At 50.0% G+C, this 17,239-nt stretch overlaps 1 protein-coding gene across 3 annotated transcripts; it reads left to right on the forward strand.

Annotated features, from left to right (window-relative positions):
- Positions 1 to 9,080: 9,080 nt before the first annotated feature.
- LOC108921777 (transcription factor HES-1-like) lies at positions 9,081 to 12,503 on the forward strand. Of its 3 annotated transcripts, none has more exons than XM_029249012.1 (5): positions 9,081 to 9,220; positions 9,693 to 10,479; positions 10,904 to 10,999; positions 11,141 to 11,228; positions 11,714 to 12,503. In XM_029249012.1, the coding sequence occupies exons 2-5, from the start codon at positions 9,802 to 9,804 to the stop codon at positions 12,220 to 12,222; spliced, it is 1,371 nt and encodes a 456-aa protein (XP_029104845.1). In that variant the 5' UTR covers positions 9,081 to 9,220; positions 9,693 to 9,801; the 3' UTR covers positions 12,223 to 12,503. The 3 variants fall into 3 exon arrangements, with proteins under 3 accessions (XP_029104845.1, XP_029104844.1, XP_018586996.2); XM_029249011.1 differs by having other exon boundaries at positions 9,090 to 9,220; positions 11,711 to 12,503; XM_018731480.2 differs by lacking the exon at positions 9,081 to 9,220 and having other exon boundaries at positions 9,681 to 10,479; positions 11,711 to 12,503.
- The last annotated feature ends 4,736 nt before the right edge of the window (positions 12,504 to 17,239 follow it).

Here is a 17,239-nt window from a genome sequence, read left to right on the forward strand (position 1 = left end):
AGAAAAGGAGGCCCCCGAGCTCCAGAGGAGTCCCGTTTTGCAAAGGGCTGGAATAAAGGCCGGTTTGTCCAGAAGATTTGGAACCGGATTGGTGGGGAATTTGGGAAGGAGGCAGAGTAGCGATGAGAAGCGATGAAAGTGCTGAGGGTCTGAACTGTCTTCCTCTCATACATGGGAAGACTTGGGAAAGTAGCAGGGCGCAGAATGGAGAGCTTGTTCTCCCATCCGTCCTCTGACACGCCGTCGTTGCCAGACGAAGATCCGTAATGGTCAGAAGGAAAGAGGCTCCTCCGCTTCCCGACATATCTCCCCTCATCTTCTACATTTCCATTTGCACGGTGTAAGCATTGCAAATGCTCGTGTTTTTCTCAAGTACTGGGGAAAGAGTATGTTTCGAGGTTCGTATTAAGCTGGAAGAGCCTGTTGTCAGTGCATTCTGGCTCCTGGTCTGGGATGAGCAGGACCGCACCCCGTTTGTGCACCTAAGTCTGCTGCAAAACATGGCCACATTCTTCTCGACTCGCTCTCTTTTGTTCCCCAGGTGAAGGAAAAAACACCCGCTAGGACTAAGAGGCCACTGCATGGGGAGTAGCTTCCACACCGACATCCGAGAGTCGCTCGACGAAGGACGCCATCATTGGGACTTCCGTTAGGCTCTTAGAAGTTGTCGTAACCATCCTCCCTCATTGACTCATCCCCAGCGCCACACACACACGCAGGCAAATTGCTGGAGACGTAACTGCTGCGGAGGTCTGAACCTCCTGACCTAGTTCAGGAAGAGCGGGGAGATGAAGAGGCTCCTTGATGTGCTGAGTTATACAACCCCCCCATAACAAGCACCTGCCCCCTCATAACCTCGTGTGAACGCTGGGGATTAGCAGTGGCTTGATACCGTCTAATGAGGCCCGTTTGATGTGGAGTGCTCATTTCCTTCTCACCGCTCCGCAATCGGTGTCCGCAGCACGGTACGGCAATCTTTGGGTCCCGCTCCTGACATTACGGGGCACCATTGATCCAGCCGGTGGACCGCGTGCAGCTATTATCGATCCAAACGTGCTGCTGTGGATTTGGGCACTGAGTGTGTGCGTGAGAAGAATGAGCTACTCCCCCTAGAGCAATTTGGTTTTTACCCCGATTAGACCGGGCAGGCAACCCAAATGCAGGACAGACATCTTTTCATTTGAAGTTGAAAATAGTTACAGCAAAATTGATTTAAACCCTGTTTAGGGGCATAAAATAGCAACTTCTTTACACAGAGGCTCTTTGGATAAATGTGAGGATGAGGAGCAAAAGGAGATCAAGCACAGAGGCAGCGAGAAGAAGAGGCCGTAGGGGTACGGGGCAGAGCCCAGAGCTCCGGTTCTTTCCGACAGGACAATGAAGGCCCTGTGAGCAGTAGGCTGTGGAAAGGGGGAGGGGGGGGGCTGCTGGGGTGAATCTTGAGTGCAGTGGGCTACAGGGTGGTGTTAGGGGGACCCTGCCAGGGCGGGCCCTGTTTGCATTTGAAAGTGTCACCCTTCCCCGCAGGACCCCTCTGTTTATTGTGTGATCTTATCTACTGGCGCGTGCCTCGGCCGCCCGGGTGGGGCGTTGGGGGGTGTGCCCTTTCCCACACTCTATGTGCATTGCTGCCAAGATCTAGCGGGACAAGGACAAGGCCGAGAGGGACCGGGGGATGGGCTGAAGGAGGCTGCTTGACCTGTCAGAACTGCGTTGACTTGATGGCCGTGAAATAATGCTTCTTCAATACCGTTTATCTAAAAAGACTCGGCGACAAGGCCATTTTCAGTTTGTGTGCATGCCTTTTGTCGCCCCCATTCCCCCACCAACACCCACAAAGAGACCTTCTTCCATATTCCCTGCGCTTTTCAACTTAAATAGCCGTCCTGGCAGATTAGGACTCCCACTCTACTTAGATGAATGGATGTATGGAAACATTTTTGACATATTTGGGGGATCAGTGGAGAAAATAATGTTCCGTGTTAGTGAATAGTTCTTTTATCACTTTTTCTTTCTTCTTCTCCAAAGGCAGCCACTCTGGGATGCCTGTTCCCTGGGAACCCCTCTTGAGACCCCAGGACCACAATTGAGGGGGAATTAGCAAGAGGGAATCAGCGAGCCAAAGTCTTCACTGGTCTTTCTGTGGGCTTTTTCGGGTCCGCGTTACGTGCGCCTACAGTCCCGTTAAGTAGGGGAGAGGGCTGTGTCACATTCAAGGGGTCACATTCATAGAGAGACAAAACTGCTTGAGCATGCCTTTGAAGTCATGGAACTTAGATTCATTCCTTTATTGGTGTCCTGCTGTCATTCATGATCTTTATATCCTGTTTTCTTCATTGGGTTCAAGCCGGTTTGGCCGTATGTTAACGCAATAGAAATGCCATCAAGGAGTCTGCGGACACAGTTCATTCCCATGAACCGGTTGGATTTTTAGCATCTCAGAATGGAATATTGTATCTCATTAAGGATAGATGAGGTCTCTAAATCTTCAACGTAAAAATGACCGGGGAGGGGAGAAGCAAAGGAAGGACCATCCGGCTTGGGAATATTGCTTGTAGCGATATGGCTCTAGTTCAGGTGAAAGGTCAAGAGAAACCTCAGTAACTAACTGAGTAGGAAATAATGGAGTGGGTGTCTGAAACATATCAAAGAGGAGGATGACACCTTGCAGTTCTAGTGTGTGCCCCTTCTGGCATTAGAAAGAATTAGTCAGTCTTGGATCACTGCTGCCTAAGGAGGGACGGGTGCAACGCTCCCCTTGTTAGCCACTGGGTTCTTCTACTCGTGCGTTTCCGGGAGGTGATTTCGATAACCGCTGGAAGTTTATTTCTTAAGTATATACAGGTGTGGTCCAGTGATGCTCACAGTCAAGCTGGAGGCCTTGAGGCTCGTTTCCATTAAGGTCTCAAGCTTTTGGCAAAGGCAGGGATAACCTTTTTCAGGTGTTGTGAGATGATACCATTTGTCAGACAGCAGTTTTGTCCTTTAATTCGTGGTTCTTGAAAGCTTTTGATTCAGCTGCATTTACTTTTTGGATATAGTGAAGTGATTGCTGTTCTAAGGCTCACGGATTCTGAGGCACATTCACAGTGGCCCTCCCTCGCTCCTCTCTCTGTCCATGCTTTTCATTCCTGTGATCCAATTAGTGCGTTGTGTGCAGACAGGCACCGGCTCCCATGTAAAAACCTTCAATAATTTAATTGCAGATGACAGAGCCATGACAGGAAGGCTCTTTGGTGTTCTTGATGCCGTAGGGGCAATTTTTATTCGGCTGCCTTGTGAAAGAGCACAAGGGCAGCGTTTTAGGCTGCCTTCAGTGCTCCCAGCGCCAGTGTAATGTTTTCATTTGGCCATTATACATTATACTGGTATCAAGGACATATGAAAAGTTACAACGGCTGTACTGTCATAGCCAATCTGCTGGACTTGTAACATAACAGAAACACCAGCACCATCCCCAGACTTCTAGTTGTTCTTCAGCTGTTCTGTTCTGCTCAGTCCTTCGGTACGTTCACTAATAAAATCCTTTCCCATACTTGATCGAAGAAAAATTCCATGTCAGTTCAAGAAACTAGTTTCATATGTCTTCCAATGAATAACTCTTCAATCTGTCCACGAATGCATACTGTTTCTTATAGTGATGAATGTAAAAATCTTCGGGAATGGTGGGACATGGAGGGGGGGGCCCCGACACCTCATTTGATGCAGATGCCTTAACGGCATGAAGGACTTCTAATGGACCCGGCATGCAGCGTACACCCGCCTCCCCCGCCCAGCCTACACAAGGCGATCACACATCCTCTGTCGCCATGGCTCACATCAGCCCATGTCCATGTCCACTGGTAATCCCCTTCGGAGCAGTCATTATCAGCTGCCTCTTTGTGCCGTGGGTCTTAAAAAGGGCTGGGTGGGGGGCTTGGTAGAGAGGGCATTCGGGAGCATTTTAAAGCTGTGTTTTCTCAGCTCTGCAGTGTGGGGAGGTCCCTTCGACTCACCCCGACCCCGCAAATCTCTCCCAGCAGTCGTATGATTTTACAGACCGTTGAGTTGCTAATCCTGTCTTACGGTGCGGCGTTGCTCGCCAAGACTCCTGCTGAACTCAGTGCCCGCACCGCGGCCGGCGACGTGGGCCCTCGTGCGAAGCGCCAGGTTCTAGAGTCCAAAAGACGTTCCCTGCATGGGGAATGAATTCAAGAATCAAGTTTCTTAACCTCTCGAGCACCTGTGTGTCGGAGGTTTCCAGTGTCTCTCATATCTGCGCTCACGACACGGGGGAGTGCAGCCGCTCTACGAAAGAGGGGCGAGACACAAAATGAGGCGCTGAGCACATACGACAGTGCGACAAAGGCCTGGTCCCGGAGGCGTAAGCCAATGCTGTTGCCAAGCGCTGATAAACCTTGTGGGAGCGGGGGTGGAGGTGGGTGGGAGGTGATGATAAAAGGCCCAGCGTTGAAAGCGACCGTCAGCAGGTCACATCACACAAAACCTGAGAGGAGACCTGAGGGGATGAGGTCATCGTCACCGAGAATGAGGTCAGCGATGAGGTCATCGTCGCGTTGTGTGTGAGAACCAGCCCGGTTGCACGGCGTGCCTCCGTCCCCAGGGGGCTCGATACGGGAGCTCTCTGGGGGCGGGCCGGGAACTTCGTGTGCCGGCACACGTACAGCGTCACGTGACCTGCACACGTGACCAAAGGTATGACCTAGGGTCACTTAAATAGGCCAGTGGGCTAAGCAAATAATAACATGAACTGTCCATGGGAATATTCAGTACAGGGTATACCTTAGGAATTTATCATTTATCTCGTGCTTCTTCTCCAAAGCAGCTGACAGGGATTTTATTCATTAATACAGCAGGGTAATTTTTACCATATCAGTTCAGGGTAAATACCTTAATCGGGGTACTACAGCAGGAGGGGAGATTCAAAGCTGGGTCCTTTGAGTCTCGAGGCAGCAGCTTTAACCACTGCACCACCTGCTGCCCACGTCATTGTGCATGCAAACATAGCAATGTCAGTGTCCTTGGAAAAAAGTGTCAAATTAATAATAATGTACAAAAATATATCTCTGTCACAGACATATGTTGCTTCTTTTTTAAACAATGTGGATTTTCGTTTTAAAAAAAGGTTGTGTGAGTCTGAACTGGACAGATATCTTACATCAATTTGTTCTCCAATGCCAACAAGCTCTCGAGAGGAATTAAAATACAGGACGGGGTTCTTTAGACGCTTTCCCATTTTCCCGTGTGCTCCTTCGCGGCTCGGTGTCCCGGGGGCGGCGGCCGGCAGCCCGAGCGCACGCATGCGGCTGACGTGTTTCAAAGAAAGCCCATAGAGGCGAGTAGCACTCTTCCGTCACGAGGACAACGGCAGGAGAGCATCCCAGACGTCTTCCAAAGACGTATCCGGCTCCGACTCCCCGGCCTTCCGGACGCTGAGGGAGCGTGACAGGCGTGCGGCGGCACTCTGCCGGGGGCCGCGACCGGGACAGACAAAGCGGCGGCGTGCACCAGGCAGTTAGTTTCCCATCAGTGTCAGTCAGCGCTCTCCCCGGACACCTAGATTTACACTCTTCACGCTAAGCTTTCTGTGCTGATGACGGGGTGACCAAATTGAAATGGGCAGCTCCGCAATTTACAGATAATGGCGCCAGCAAAGGAGATCATGTGAACGGGGGGCTGTTGTCTTCCCTACGAAAAGACGTTAAAAGAAAAATCTGATCTTTATCTCAGTCAACAAGAGGGAAGAATAAAAACAGAAATGGTGCGGTGATCATCGGGAGGAGGGCCTAACATGTTCCTGCTGGAGGCCCAGATGACATCTGGGTTTATCCTGGCTTTTGAGACTCCCATAGGAAAGGTGTGTGTGTGTGTGTGTGGACCATGAGTGAGAGGCCCCTGAGTCAGGTGGAGGAGCCCACATGAGCCTTGAAGCCCAGACAACAGAGAAAGGACGGAAGGACCTGGGTCCCATTCTTACTGTAGTACACATGAGCGAGGCATTTACCCTTAATTGATACAGTAAAAATTACTGCGGTGGCACAGTGGGTTGGACCAGGTCCTGCTCTCCAGTGGGTCTGGGGTTTGAGTCCCGCTTGGGGTGCCTTGCGATGGACTGGCGTCTCGTCCTGGGTGTGTCCCCTCCCCCTCCAACCTCTTGCCCTGTGTTGCTCGGTTAGGCTCTGGCTCCCCGCGACCCCGTATGGGACAAGCGGTTTCAGATGGTGTGTGTGTGTGTGTGTGTGTGTGTGTGTTGTTGACAGATCCATCAAAGGCCCTTGAACAGAAAAACAGGTGTGATGAATACAAACTTTTTTTTTCACAGCTTAGCTGTAATTTTAAACCATAGAGAAACTGCTGGATGTGCATTATGATGTGTGTTTATGTCCTTGATGAGAAGGGGGTGTGTCTGATGCACCCAACTGGCTGCTTTTCCCATTAACATGTCAGATTGATTTCTGTTATTGCCATTAAGACGCTGGACAGGTTTCAGCCCTTGAGCCCAAGTGTGAGACATGTCCTTCTGCAGGATGCGCATGTCACAGCCATCACGGCCTCACCCAGTCACACGCACACACACAGTGGAAAGACCTGGAAAACAGTCCAATCATGTGGTCTCTAGTGTGTCTACCAACCTTTTTAATGTTTATTCTAAATAAATCAGGTGACCTCAGTGTTTTTAATGAGTGATCAATTATTATTATTTATCATATATTACAAGACACTTTTGTGCCCCACAGCTCCTGGGTTCTGGGTTAGAGTCCACCTCAGTCTGTGTGGAGTTTGCATGTACTCTCTGTGTCTGCATGGGTTTCTTCCGGGTGCTCTGGTTTCCTACCGCAGTTCAAAGATGTATTTCAGGTGGATTGTTGACACTAAATTGGCCTTGAGCCTTGAATGTGTGTGTGTGTGTGAGTGAGTGCCCTGTGATGGACTGATGTCCCATCCACGGTGCACTCAGCCTCACACCCTACAGCCTCCAGGATAGGCTCTAGGTCACAGTGACCCAGCACTGGACAGGTGGCTGGTACTGATTACAAACGGCACGTATTCCACATTTGAAACCGGCCGATGAAGAAAGTCTTCATCGTCATCCTTTTCACCTCCTGTGGCCATGTGGCCTGCTGGGGGCGCAGCTGCTATGTTCACGTGTCCGTGACTGAAATGCGTCTGGTTTGCGGATGCGGATGACAAGCAGCTCCATTCGGAGCCTTTCATAGATAAATCCCGGTTATTCTTCCAAGTTTCATCCCTCGAGGACATATGGGAGACTCCGCTTTTCCACGGTAAACCTGTGTTTGGCATCACGCCAAACCAGACTCATGGTGAGTTAAACAGCCGCTCCTGCAGCTCTCAGAGATGGATGTCCAAAAAAATGGTGTACAAAATCTTGTAGCTCTGAGACTTTGACAGGTGTTGTGTGTGTCGTGTGACGCGCTGCTTCGTTTAAGGAAACACAACGAAATGGCCTCTGAAGGCGACTCAGGTTGCTTTTCACGAGAACCTATTATTATTGGTACGTATTGCACCAGCTGTACAGTGGACACGAAATTAACACAACAGTTGAGTTAAACCTCACATTGGTGCCAAATCACATAGGATCATGGGAGAAGCGTGTCCCCCCTGCAGGGTGCATTTTGACCTGAGAGTCTGAAGGTTCAAAACTCAACGTTGAGTTCAAAAGTAAAATTATTTGAAATCCCAGCAAGGTTCTGCTGTAAATGTGCTTGGGCTACACACACACGGTACAGTTTTGGGTGACTCGAGGTGTCCTTACCTTCCAGCAGGTTACACCTCTCTCCTGCAGTCTGTGTGTGTGCTGTTCTTCACTAGGAGGCATCTGGAGAGCTTCCAACCTGATACACACCCCCACCGCCCCCAACCGACAGCCTAGTAACAGATGTAGGAGCTTTTGATCGGGGCTCGTTTCGCTCTCGGCTGCTCCGTGTTGTTTCCACACACACACACACACACACACACACACACACACACGACTTTATTTTTATTTTTTCAATAGACTTGTCTGTCCAAAGTGCATCACAGGTTTGACATCAGAAATTTACGGGGAGTGTATTATTATAATGATGTCCACACACATTACATTTTACATATTATTACGTATTATTTCTACATGCAGATAATGTGTGAATGATTTGGTTAATAGCGGCCAATGAATGAATGAAAGAATCAATGACAAAGTTTATTATTCCCAGGGAAATTCCAGTCTGTTGTAATAGCGCACATGATACACAAGACGTGTACATACACACATATAGTGACGAAACAGATAATTCGATTAAATATATACTGCAATATATATATATATATATATATATATATATATATATATTTTTTTTTTTTTTTTTTTTTCCCAGGAAGCAATCGTTCAGAATAGTTATGTCCGTGGTTGTATTTTGTGATAGGATAGATAGAACCACGGATTTGCCTTTTCCGCAAACTGAAAAGTATAATCCTCTAAAATGTATTATTAAACATAAAAATCACTTTTTTTTAGCGCTTTTTCGGGTGGAGAGCCGCGAGCTCGGCCGGAGCGGAGGTGCGTGCTGTCACGCGGAATGGACGCGATGCTGGTGCCGTCACGCACGCACACGCACACACAGAGAAAGTACAATTAAAACGCTCATACATGATGATCCTGTATATTACGTGGCACGTGCTCTTCCACGTTGTTTGCAGGACATTATGCGTTTCCGGTCCGGGGCAGTTTAATAGCGACAATCAACGTATAAATAAATGTTTCCCTACTAATACAAGAATAAGTACAAGCGCGCCGCACTTTATTGGGTTAAATACTACAGCCTACAGGTTCACACCTGGTTACTGCGCGAATATTACGAGCGCGCGCACACTGACACACACACGGCGCGGCTCACTGCGCTCGTGCACGCAGGAATAGCCTCGGTCTGGCTCGCATTCCACCGAGTCCGATCCAGCGCGCGGTGGGCGTGGTTTTCCCAGGCTCGAGCACAGCAGCTGCTATTTAACTTCTTTCTAATATAAACCACCTCCCCCCTACCCCCGGCCCCCACCCTCGCGACCGCAGCGGCAGTAAAACATCCTGGCACGTGCTCCACACTGGCGGCGGCGGCGTCGAGCGCATGCCGGCGGACGTCACACTGCCAGGCTCGCGCCGACGCCGGGGCGGACGTCGCGTGTGCGCGCGCCGGCAATTAAGAGCGCGCTGTAAAGTTAAAGAGACGCGGTGAGATGAGCTCGTGCTTCTGCGGGTTTTCACACTCAGCGGAAACAGTGTGGAGTGATTAATGGGTTCAGTGTTTTCGCTCGTTTTCAAGAACTTACTTGGGGGAGAAGGGCTGCGCTTTAAAATACACATGATTTCTACTTCGATTTCTCACTCTGAACGTGGTCGCCTTTTTAACGATGATTTTGCTCTGTAAATAGTTAATATGATGTCTAAGTATGGGAATTACCTCATGATTTAATCTGCAAATAAGGAGCTCATATAATGAAATGTGAGCAGACTTCCGTAATTTAATGTGTTTGCAGCAATTAAGTCAGTTTACGTCGGATAGTCAATGTTATTTTATATGTAATATTTTATTTTTTGGCTCCAGTTCTCACCTTAATTTTTTTTTTTTTTTTTTTTTCCCCTCTCGTGCGGACCCGTTACCCACTCATCATCATCATCATCATCGTCGTCATCCTTTCGGCAGTGAAGGGGTTAAAGCGTAAACCCTCTGCGTGATTAACGGCGCTGGCTCGCCCGTGCCCCGCGCTCGGCCGCGCGCCATTGGCCGCGCGCCCTGTGCACCCCGGTGGCCAATGGGAGGCGGCCGACCACGAGCCGTCTTCCTCCTTCCCCCCCCCTCCGGCCGCGTGTCCGCTGCACCGATTGGTCCGAAGTTACTGTGGGAAAGAAAGTTTGGGAAGTTTCACACGAGCCGTTCGCGTGCAGCCTCGAGCATAAATAGATCCGCCGCGGCGCGCGCCTTCGGACACTTTGTATCGCTGGCGAGCGGAGAGCAGCTCGTGCCACACACACCCCGACCGACACGGCTCGTGACACGGACGCTGGTCCGTGATCGTCGCGAGCGGAGATCGGTGTTGTGCTTATTTTTTTTATTTTTTTTTTTTTTTAAAAAAAAAAGAAAAAAAGAGATCCGACAGTGGAGCTTATTTCATAAAGGAAGCCGGGACACGGATCTCCACGTTGGATCACAGGGATCTTTAGAGACGAAAACTGATCTGCAGCGCTTTTCTCTCTGGAGGGGTCCATTATTAATAATAATAATCATCATAATTACAATTAGGAGGAGGATTTTCACTTCGCCTCCAGTCCCTGTGAGCTTCTGTCACCCGCGCGTGGATCTGTTCCAGAAGAAGATCATGCCCGCAGACCTGATGGAGAAAAACTCCTCTTCACCTGTGGCCGCCACTCCGGCGAGCGCGAGCACGGGCGCGAGCCCCGACAAGCCCAGGACTGCGTCGGAGCACAGAAAGGTACATACTAGGATTTCAGGATCTCAGCGTCTCATCGTCTCGCCACAACCCGAACCCCGATCACATGTCATGATCTCAACATCTCGCTCACTCAGTCATTCATTATCTCACAAATCCATCGTGACCCCAAGTCGGATCACTTGTCAGCATCATTGTAACGTGTCATACATCCACTTTGACAGTGTGTGTCCCTCGTGTGTAAGGACATCTTCACCTTTGTACATTAGTTTTGTTCAGGATCTCTACACTGCGATGGTGTGTGTGTGCGCGTGCGTGCCTGTATGGGCCTCCCTGGACAATGTCTCCATTGCGGTGCTGGATGTATGTGCCTCTCACACTGTTGTGCGACTCCAATTGTAGTTGTTTAGGTATTGGTGTACATGTTTCCAGTGTGTGACCAGTGTGACTTCTTGTGTGTCTCTAGTCCTCCAAACCGATTATGGAGAAACGGAGAAGAGCCAGAATCAACGAGAGCCTTGGTCAGCTGAAGACACTCATCCTGGATGCACTCAAGAAAGATGTGAGTACTGAGTCCATCTCCACAAACTTATACGATAGCGTAACTGAGTGCAAAGAATCGTGGGCATTTGATTGGCAATTAAACCCTAAGAATGGAACTGCAGCCTGATTTCCAGTGGCTAACTGTTCATTTTTAATCTAGAGCTCCAGACATTCCAAGCTGGAGAAAGCCGACATCCTGGAGATGACCGTGAAACACCTAAGGAACCTGCAGAGAGCACAGATGACCGGTGAGCCACAGACCCCCCCGCCCCCCTGCTTGCCTGTCTGCGGTTTGCATGGTTTTTTTCACAGCAGGCCTGGCTCTCGGCACCTTTCCCACGCACCGCTGTATATATAGACAGGGCTCCTCGATGGCACTGCCAAAAGGCGACCACAAGTACGCAGAAATACCGTGTTGTAAACTTCAGCCGTGCAGCGTAGCGGTTGTAGCCTGAAGGTTATTGGTCTGATGCCCACTCTTGCTGTTGTGCCCAAGGGATAACACAGTAACCTTGAATTGATCCAGTAAGAATACCCTGCTGTCTAAATGGGTAAATCAGTGTAGCGCTGATTACGAAACATTCTGAGGTGCCTTGGACAAAGGTGTCAGATGAAAAAGAGAGGTTCGAAGTGGTAATTGTGAAAATTACACATGCTCATAATGGGTAATTAAGCTGATTGCATGATAAAGCCATGACATTCGCTGATCATCTGTGTTGTCCTCCCACAGCAGCCCTCAACACGGATCCCTCGGTTCTGGGAAAGTACCGCGCCGGATTCAGCGAGTGCGTGGGTGAGGTCACGCGCTTCCTATCCACGTGCGAGGGCGTCAGCACTGAGGTCACGACCCGGCTGCTCGGCCACCTGGCCGGCTGCATGTCGCAGATAAATGCCGTCAACTACCCCGCGCAGCACCAGGTGACCGCGGCGCCCCCGCACCCAGGGTACGCACAGCCCATGGTGCAGGTGGCAGGTGCGACCCCGCCCCTCGGCGGAGTGCCGTGCAAAGGGGGTCCCGCAGCGGGCTTGTCTCCGGAGGCGGTGAAGCTGTACGGCGGCTTCCAGATCGTCCCGGCGACGGACAGACAGGTGGCCTTCTTAATCCCCAACACAGCGTTCGCCCCCAGCGGCGCTCTCGTGCCCGTGTTCGCCAAGACCGGCGGTGCGCCCGTGCCTGCGTCTGCACCCATGTCCCCTTGCGTGCCCCCCGGCACGTCGGACTCCGTCTGGAGACCCTGGTGAAATGGGGCTTCCTGGACTTGTCTTGAAAAGGACACTCCTCTTGGACCTTTTAATAGGACTGTGCAGAGTCTATATTTTTGGACATGTGTGAATAGAAATCATGAGCTATATTTGTATATATTGATGGGAAATTGATATTGAACAAATTTGTATTGTGATTTGGTGTCTCGAAATGCATTTTTATATTCAAGTTTTTTTTTAACCATGTGAAGCCAAAGATGTGTTGGATGCTCAACATTTCTTCCATGTGGAAGATGAATAAATGACAAAAGAGCGGTTTTAAAAAAAAAAAAAAAAAATATTGTGTGTCTCTGTTGTGGATGTCTGTCACAGCAGAGACCGGTTTCCGAATGATCAATATGAGTCTCTGTCGACGGGATTCATGACATGCACCAGGTAAAGGCCATTTCTACTCTGGGGTCCAGATGCCATATTTGTCTTCAGTTTATTTCTAGTGAGGAAAAATGGGTCACGTTGTGGTTGCATGATGGTAGAATGTGAACCTATTAAGACAAATAAAATCTTTATTATAAAGAAGTGAACAGTAATTAAGTGGATTACAGAGGTAGAAATGATGGAATCTCTACAGCTGGGTTTTTTTTTTTTTTTTTTTTAAATTTAGTGTATTGATTATATTTTCACTGTTATCACAGATTTCTTCAGTTTTATTTGGAGACCGTCTTTCCTGGTTATGTTGACCATGTGTATTTATATTATTTGAATTCATGTGAATGAAGCTGCATAAACCCTGGACCTCTGAGTGGACTTTTTCCACCTCATGAGGTTCTTCTCTATGGTTGAAGCAGGGCCTAGAAGGGGGATGGAATCCTCAACTAGCCTGGGACAGTGAGGAGACCTCTATGGATTGAAGATCGGTGGATCGACGGCGCCATCTAGTTAAAGACTATCTTACTGCAGTGTGGTTCCTTCGGGGTCCAAGAGCGGGTTCGAACAGCTCCTCCCTGGAAAGGTGGAGATGCAGACCTTCAGACGCTAGAGATCCTCCCTGGCCCCTTGTGGGTCGTCCAACCATGGAGAGGAGCTGCTGGACGGAGAACATCTTCAATACATCTAATTTTAGTAGAACCTCTGAAGGCTTCCAGAATTTTCTCAAAATCTTACAATACCTGCATTAACTCAGTGTAATTGTAGAGCCTTTATTGTTTTGCATTTATTTTTAAACTTTTCACAGTTCCTCTTTCTTCTCACATATTGCAATTTTAATGGAACACCATTTTTTATGGTGTGTAATACCTCAGACCCAACCCCCACCCCCGAATGTCTGTTCTGCACTGAAGTTTTGGACGTCGAGGTTGCGGTGTGTGATTCTTACTGTAATGAAGGTGAGGTTGAATATTTTCCTTGTTAATAACGAAAGATCACGCAAGGTGGGTCAGCCGGTCAGCCCGACACTGTGCCTTCATACACACATGATCTGAGGGGCGTAGCGGTGCACCTCAACTTGGCTGCACATCAGCGATGGCTACCGTGGACCAGCCGGGACAGCAGATGATCGCACGTAAAATCTGTCCGAAGTGCGACACGTTCATTCGCAGATGAATTTCGCTGTCGGAGCGTCTGTTGGTTTTGACCTCGTCTCAGTCGGGACTGGACCAAGTCGGAGATGTTCCGGCTGCGGGGGTGATGGCGGACAGACGTTTTCAAGGCTCGGGTCCGAACGACCAGGAGGGCCACCCCGTCAACCGTGTGAGAGTACGATAACAGCGCCCCGCCGCGGTCAGCCATCGCTCATGTCAATTACCGCCCCCCCCGACACCCCACGTGCCCCGAGGGGGGGCGTAGAATGGCTCCGCCCGCTTCCTCCTTTGACCCTAAGTGCTACCACATGCTGGAACACCCCCGCGGCACTCTACGCCGACTTTGTTGCCCAGACGTGCGGGAGCTCGATGATTTAAGCCCAGCTCTCGCCGTACCAGGGCCCAGTCCCGCCGCGCAGCCAAGGTGTTTTTTATAGCCCCCCCCGCGCACCCCCCGTAGTCCAACGGGAGGGTTTTTTTCATCCCTGGCAGGAAATGAATAGCTCCCAGATGAGCTCAGGAACCTGAGAGGTCGTGAGAAAGCGGTGAACCGACCCCCCCGCCTCCTGGTGCCGGCCCGCTGCCAGCTGCCGGGAGGGGGCTGTGGGACCGCAGCTCCCCGACACACGCGCAAGCCGTCTGCCCGCACGCACACCGCCTGCCCGCCCACGTGGAAGCGCCGCTGACGGACGCAGCTGGGCAGGTGGGGGTTGCGATCCGCATAAACACGGTCGTGTCGTGGTTAAGGAATACATTAGTGGCCAGTAGGCTGTCGGTTCATATCCCACAAGGAGGATGTCTTTGTACCAGTTACCAAGATGCTTAACTAGTTTCAGTAAATATGAAACAGGACACTTTAGAGATTTATATCGCATTAAATGCAATATAGCAGCAATATTTATGTTCGGCTACAAAGTGTCCTGATGAAGTCTTGGCGCTTGGTGTGTTTATTTCTTTACTCTAGCGCTCCTTAAATTCTGCAACATTCCTTCTGACAATACACAGAGTGTACACTTGGCGGCAGCAGGCGGCGGAGTGGCTACAGCACCCACTTTGTGGTTGAAGGACCTGGGTTCGAATCCCATCTCATGCTGGAGAACCCTTCCACAAGGGTGCAGCGATACAGAAGAAGTACCCTGTTGTATCAATGAGTAAATCATGGTAAGCAACTTAACCCCCTGCTAGGACCAGCACCACTCCTGGGATGGGCTTGTTGGGGGGGAAACGAACACCAGGTGCGGCCAATTCCGAGTAAGGAGAACTGTAGAAAGAGAAACTGATGGCTGAACTCATCTTTTGTTTGTCATCTTGTTTTTCCTTGTCTGCTGGAGAGAACAACGGTAATTGTGAGTAAAACACTGAACTTGTAGGGTTTGCATCTAAGGGAGAGAACAGAAGTAAATTTGGGAGTTTTGTGTTAAAGGTCTAATGCTCTTAACTTGAGTCTCAGCTGTTTGCAGTTTGTTTATCCAGGAAGAGTTGCCATGGTTTCATTGTTTGGTTATTATTGTTGAACAGTTATGGGGTGAAGTCAGACACCGCTGCAAGAGAAGTTGTGCCGCACTTGTGATCCCTTGCTGCTGTGGTGATCTGGGGGATTTTGAACCCGGTATGGTCAGAAGAGGGGCTGCCCTTATACCGCTGTCTTCCAGTGGACTCACTCCGGTTGTGCGTGATGTGCCGCTGACAATGTGTTTCAGTCTCGCACACGAGCACAGACAGGTGCGAGGGATCAAATCCCCGTTAGAGCTTCAAAGAGCAGCTTCAGAGGAGGGAGGGAAACGGGGCGGCAGCCGCCTGCGCTCGGCGCTAACTGCCCTAACTGCCCTCCTGGGGCTGTTCGGACCTCCCTCCCTGTTAATGACGTCCGGCAGGAGTGCGGTGGGGAGGGACCACCCCGCCATGGCGAGGCCTCCATTCGCTTGACGCGGGGTCTTGTGTTTCCAGCACATTCTCAGGTCTGTGCTTGGAGACACTGGTACCACTGTACACCGAGTCCACTGAGTTTTCATTGTCGAACCACAAACACGGTAGTGTGTGTGCAAGCACAGCAATTTGATTTATCGTCTTAAAAATCAACAGGCTCAAGTAGATGATGTGATTTGGAATTCGCTAGGAAAATGTGATTTTGATTTGGCTCTTGGGCTTTTCAGTTGATAACTGAACATAAAATGATATATTGTTGAAATACTTCTTGACTTTTTGAATTGTTTTTGCATTTATTAGATGCTTTACTCTGAAGCAACTTCCAGTGAACTCTATGTAGTGTTATGAGCCCACACACCTTATTCACCGTGGTGACTTACACTGCTAGATACACTACTTACAATGGGTCACTCATCCATACATCAGTGGAACACACACACTATGGGGGAACTTGAACCACATGTCTTTGGACTGTGGGAGGAAACCAGAGCACCCAGAGGAAACCCACGCAGACACGGGCAGAACATGCACATCCCACACAGACTAAGCAAGGGTCGAACCCACGTCCTCTCACACCACCCAGGTGCTGCAAGAGAGCAGCGCTACTCGCTGTGCCACCCTTACTTGTTACTTTAACTTGTGCTTCTCTCACCTCTTCACCTGTAACGACGCTTTCCCAATCACTCATACTGATCTATCATCATCTGGTGATTGGTGGGGGGTATGGAGTTGTTCAAGCCCCCCCCCCTCCATAGACCCGTCCCCAAGCCCCATACGCCAAAGGAGACCCTGCCAGTTTAGTCTTGCACAATAATAAAATTCTGGTAGAATAATAATAAAAGCTTAATAAAAATTCCGTTCACCCTCCACTTCCCACTTTCCTTTCCCACATGTCCATCTGGAGCCGGGCTGTTTGAGGGTCTCCTCCCACAATGTTCCCCTACACTTGGGCCACCTTCCAGATCGGCGTTGATGCTGCGGTCGTGCAGACGGTTTGGGGAGGGCAGACGTGCAAATGTGGGCTGTTGTCAGAACCATGTGGGCTTCATTTTTCAGCACCGCTTGCGGGGATGCCTTAACGCCGAGGCCTGTTTTTTCCAAATTTTCAACGAACCACCCTGTGGTTCTCCCCTGGTATGGAGCCACAGGCCGCGGTGACAGAGAGGGATGCTGGCGTCACTGCTGGTGTCCTGAGGAACGTTGAGCCTCTTGACGACTGCAACAGGTGGCCGGTGCAGATGCCAGGTATCGATGTCTCAAGGCGGATGCGGATCACGCTTTCTCCAGGAAGCGCGACGTGATCCCACATCTGAGAGTCCTGATGTCGGGCTCCTGGAGTCGGGGAACGCTCCGTGCTGAAAGCGGTCCATCTGCGGTCCCGCTCTGGGACATTATTTTGGGAACGGCAGTGAGGCGCCACGCCCACGCAGTGACATTTCAGCCACACTGACGTTTGAGTTCTACACCACAGGAATAACTCTTGCTGGCAGGGTGAAACACACTTATATTTGCATCCTGACCATCCCAGGTGCTGGACAAGACTCTCGTGTCAA

Source organism: Scleropages formosus, chromosome 25, assembly GCF_900964775.1.
Source record: "Scleropages formosus chromosome 25, fSclFor1.1, whole genome shotgun sequence".
NCBI lineage: Eukaryota > Metazoa > Chordata > Actinopteri > Osteoglossiformes > Osteoglossidae > Scleropages > Scleropages formosus.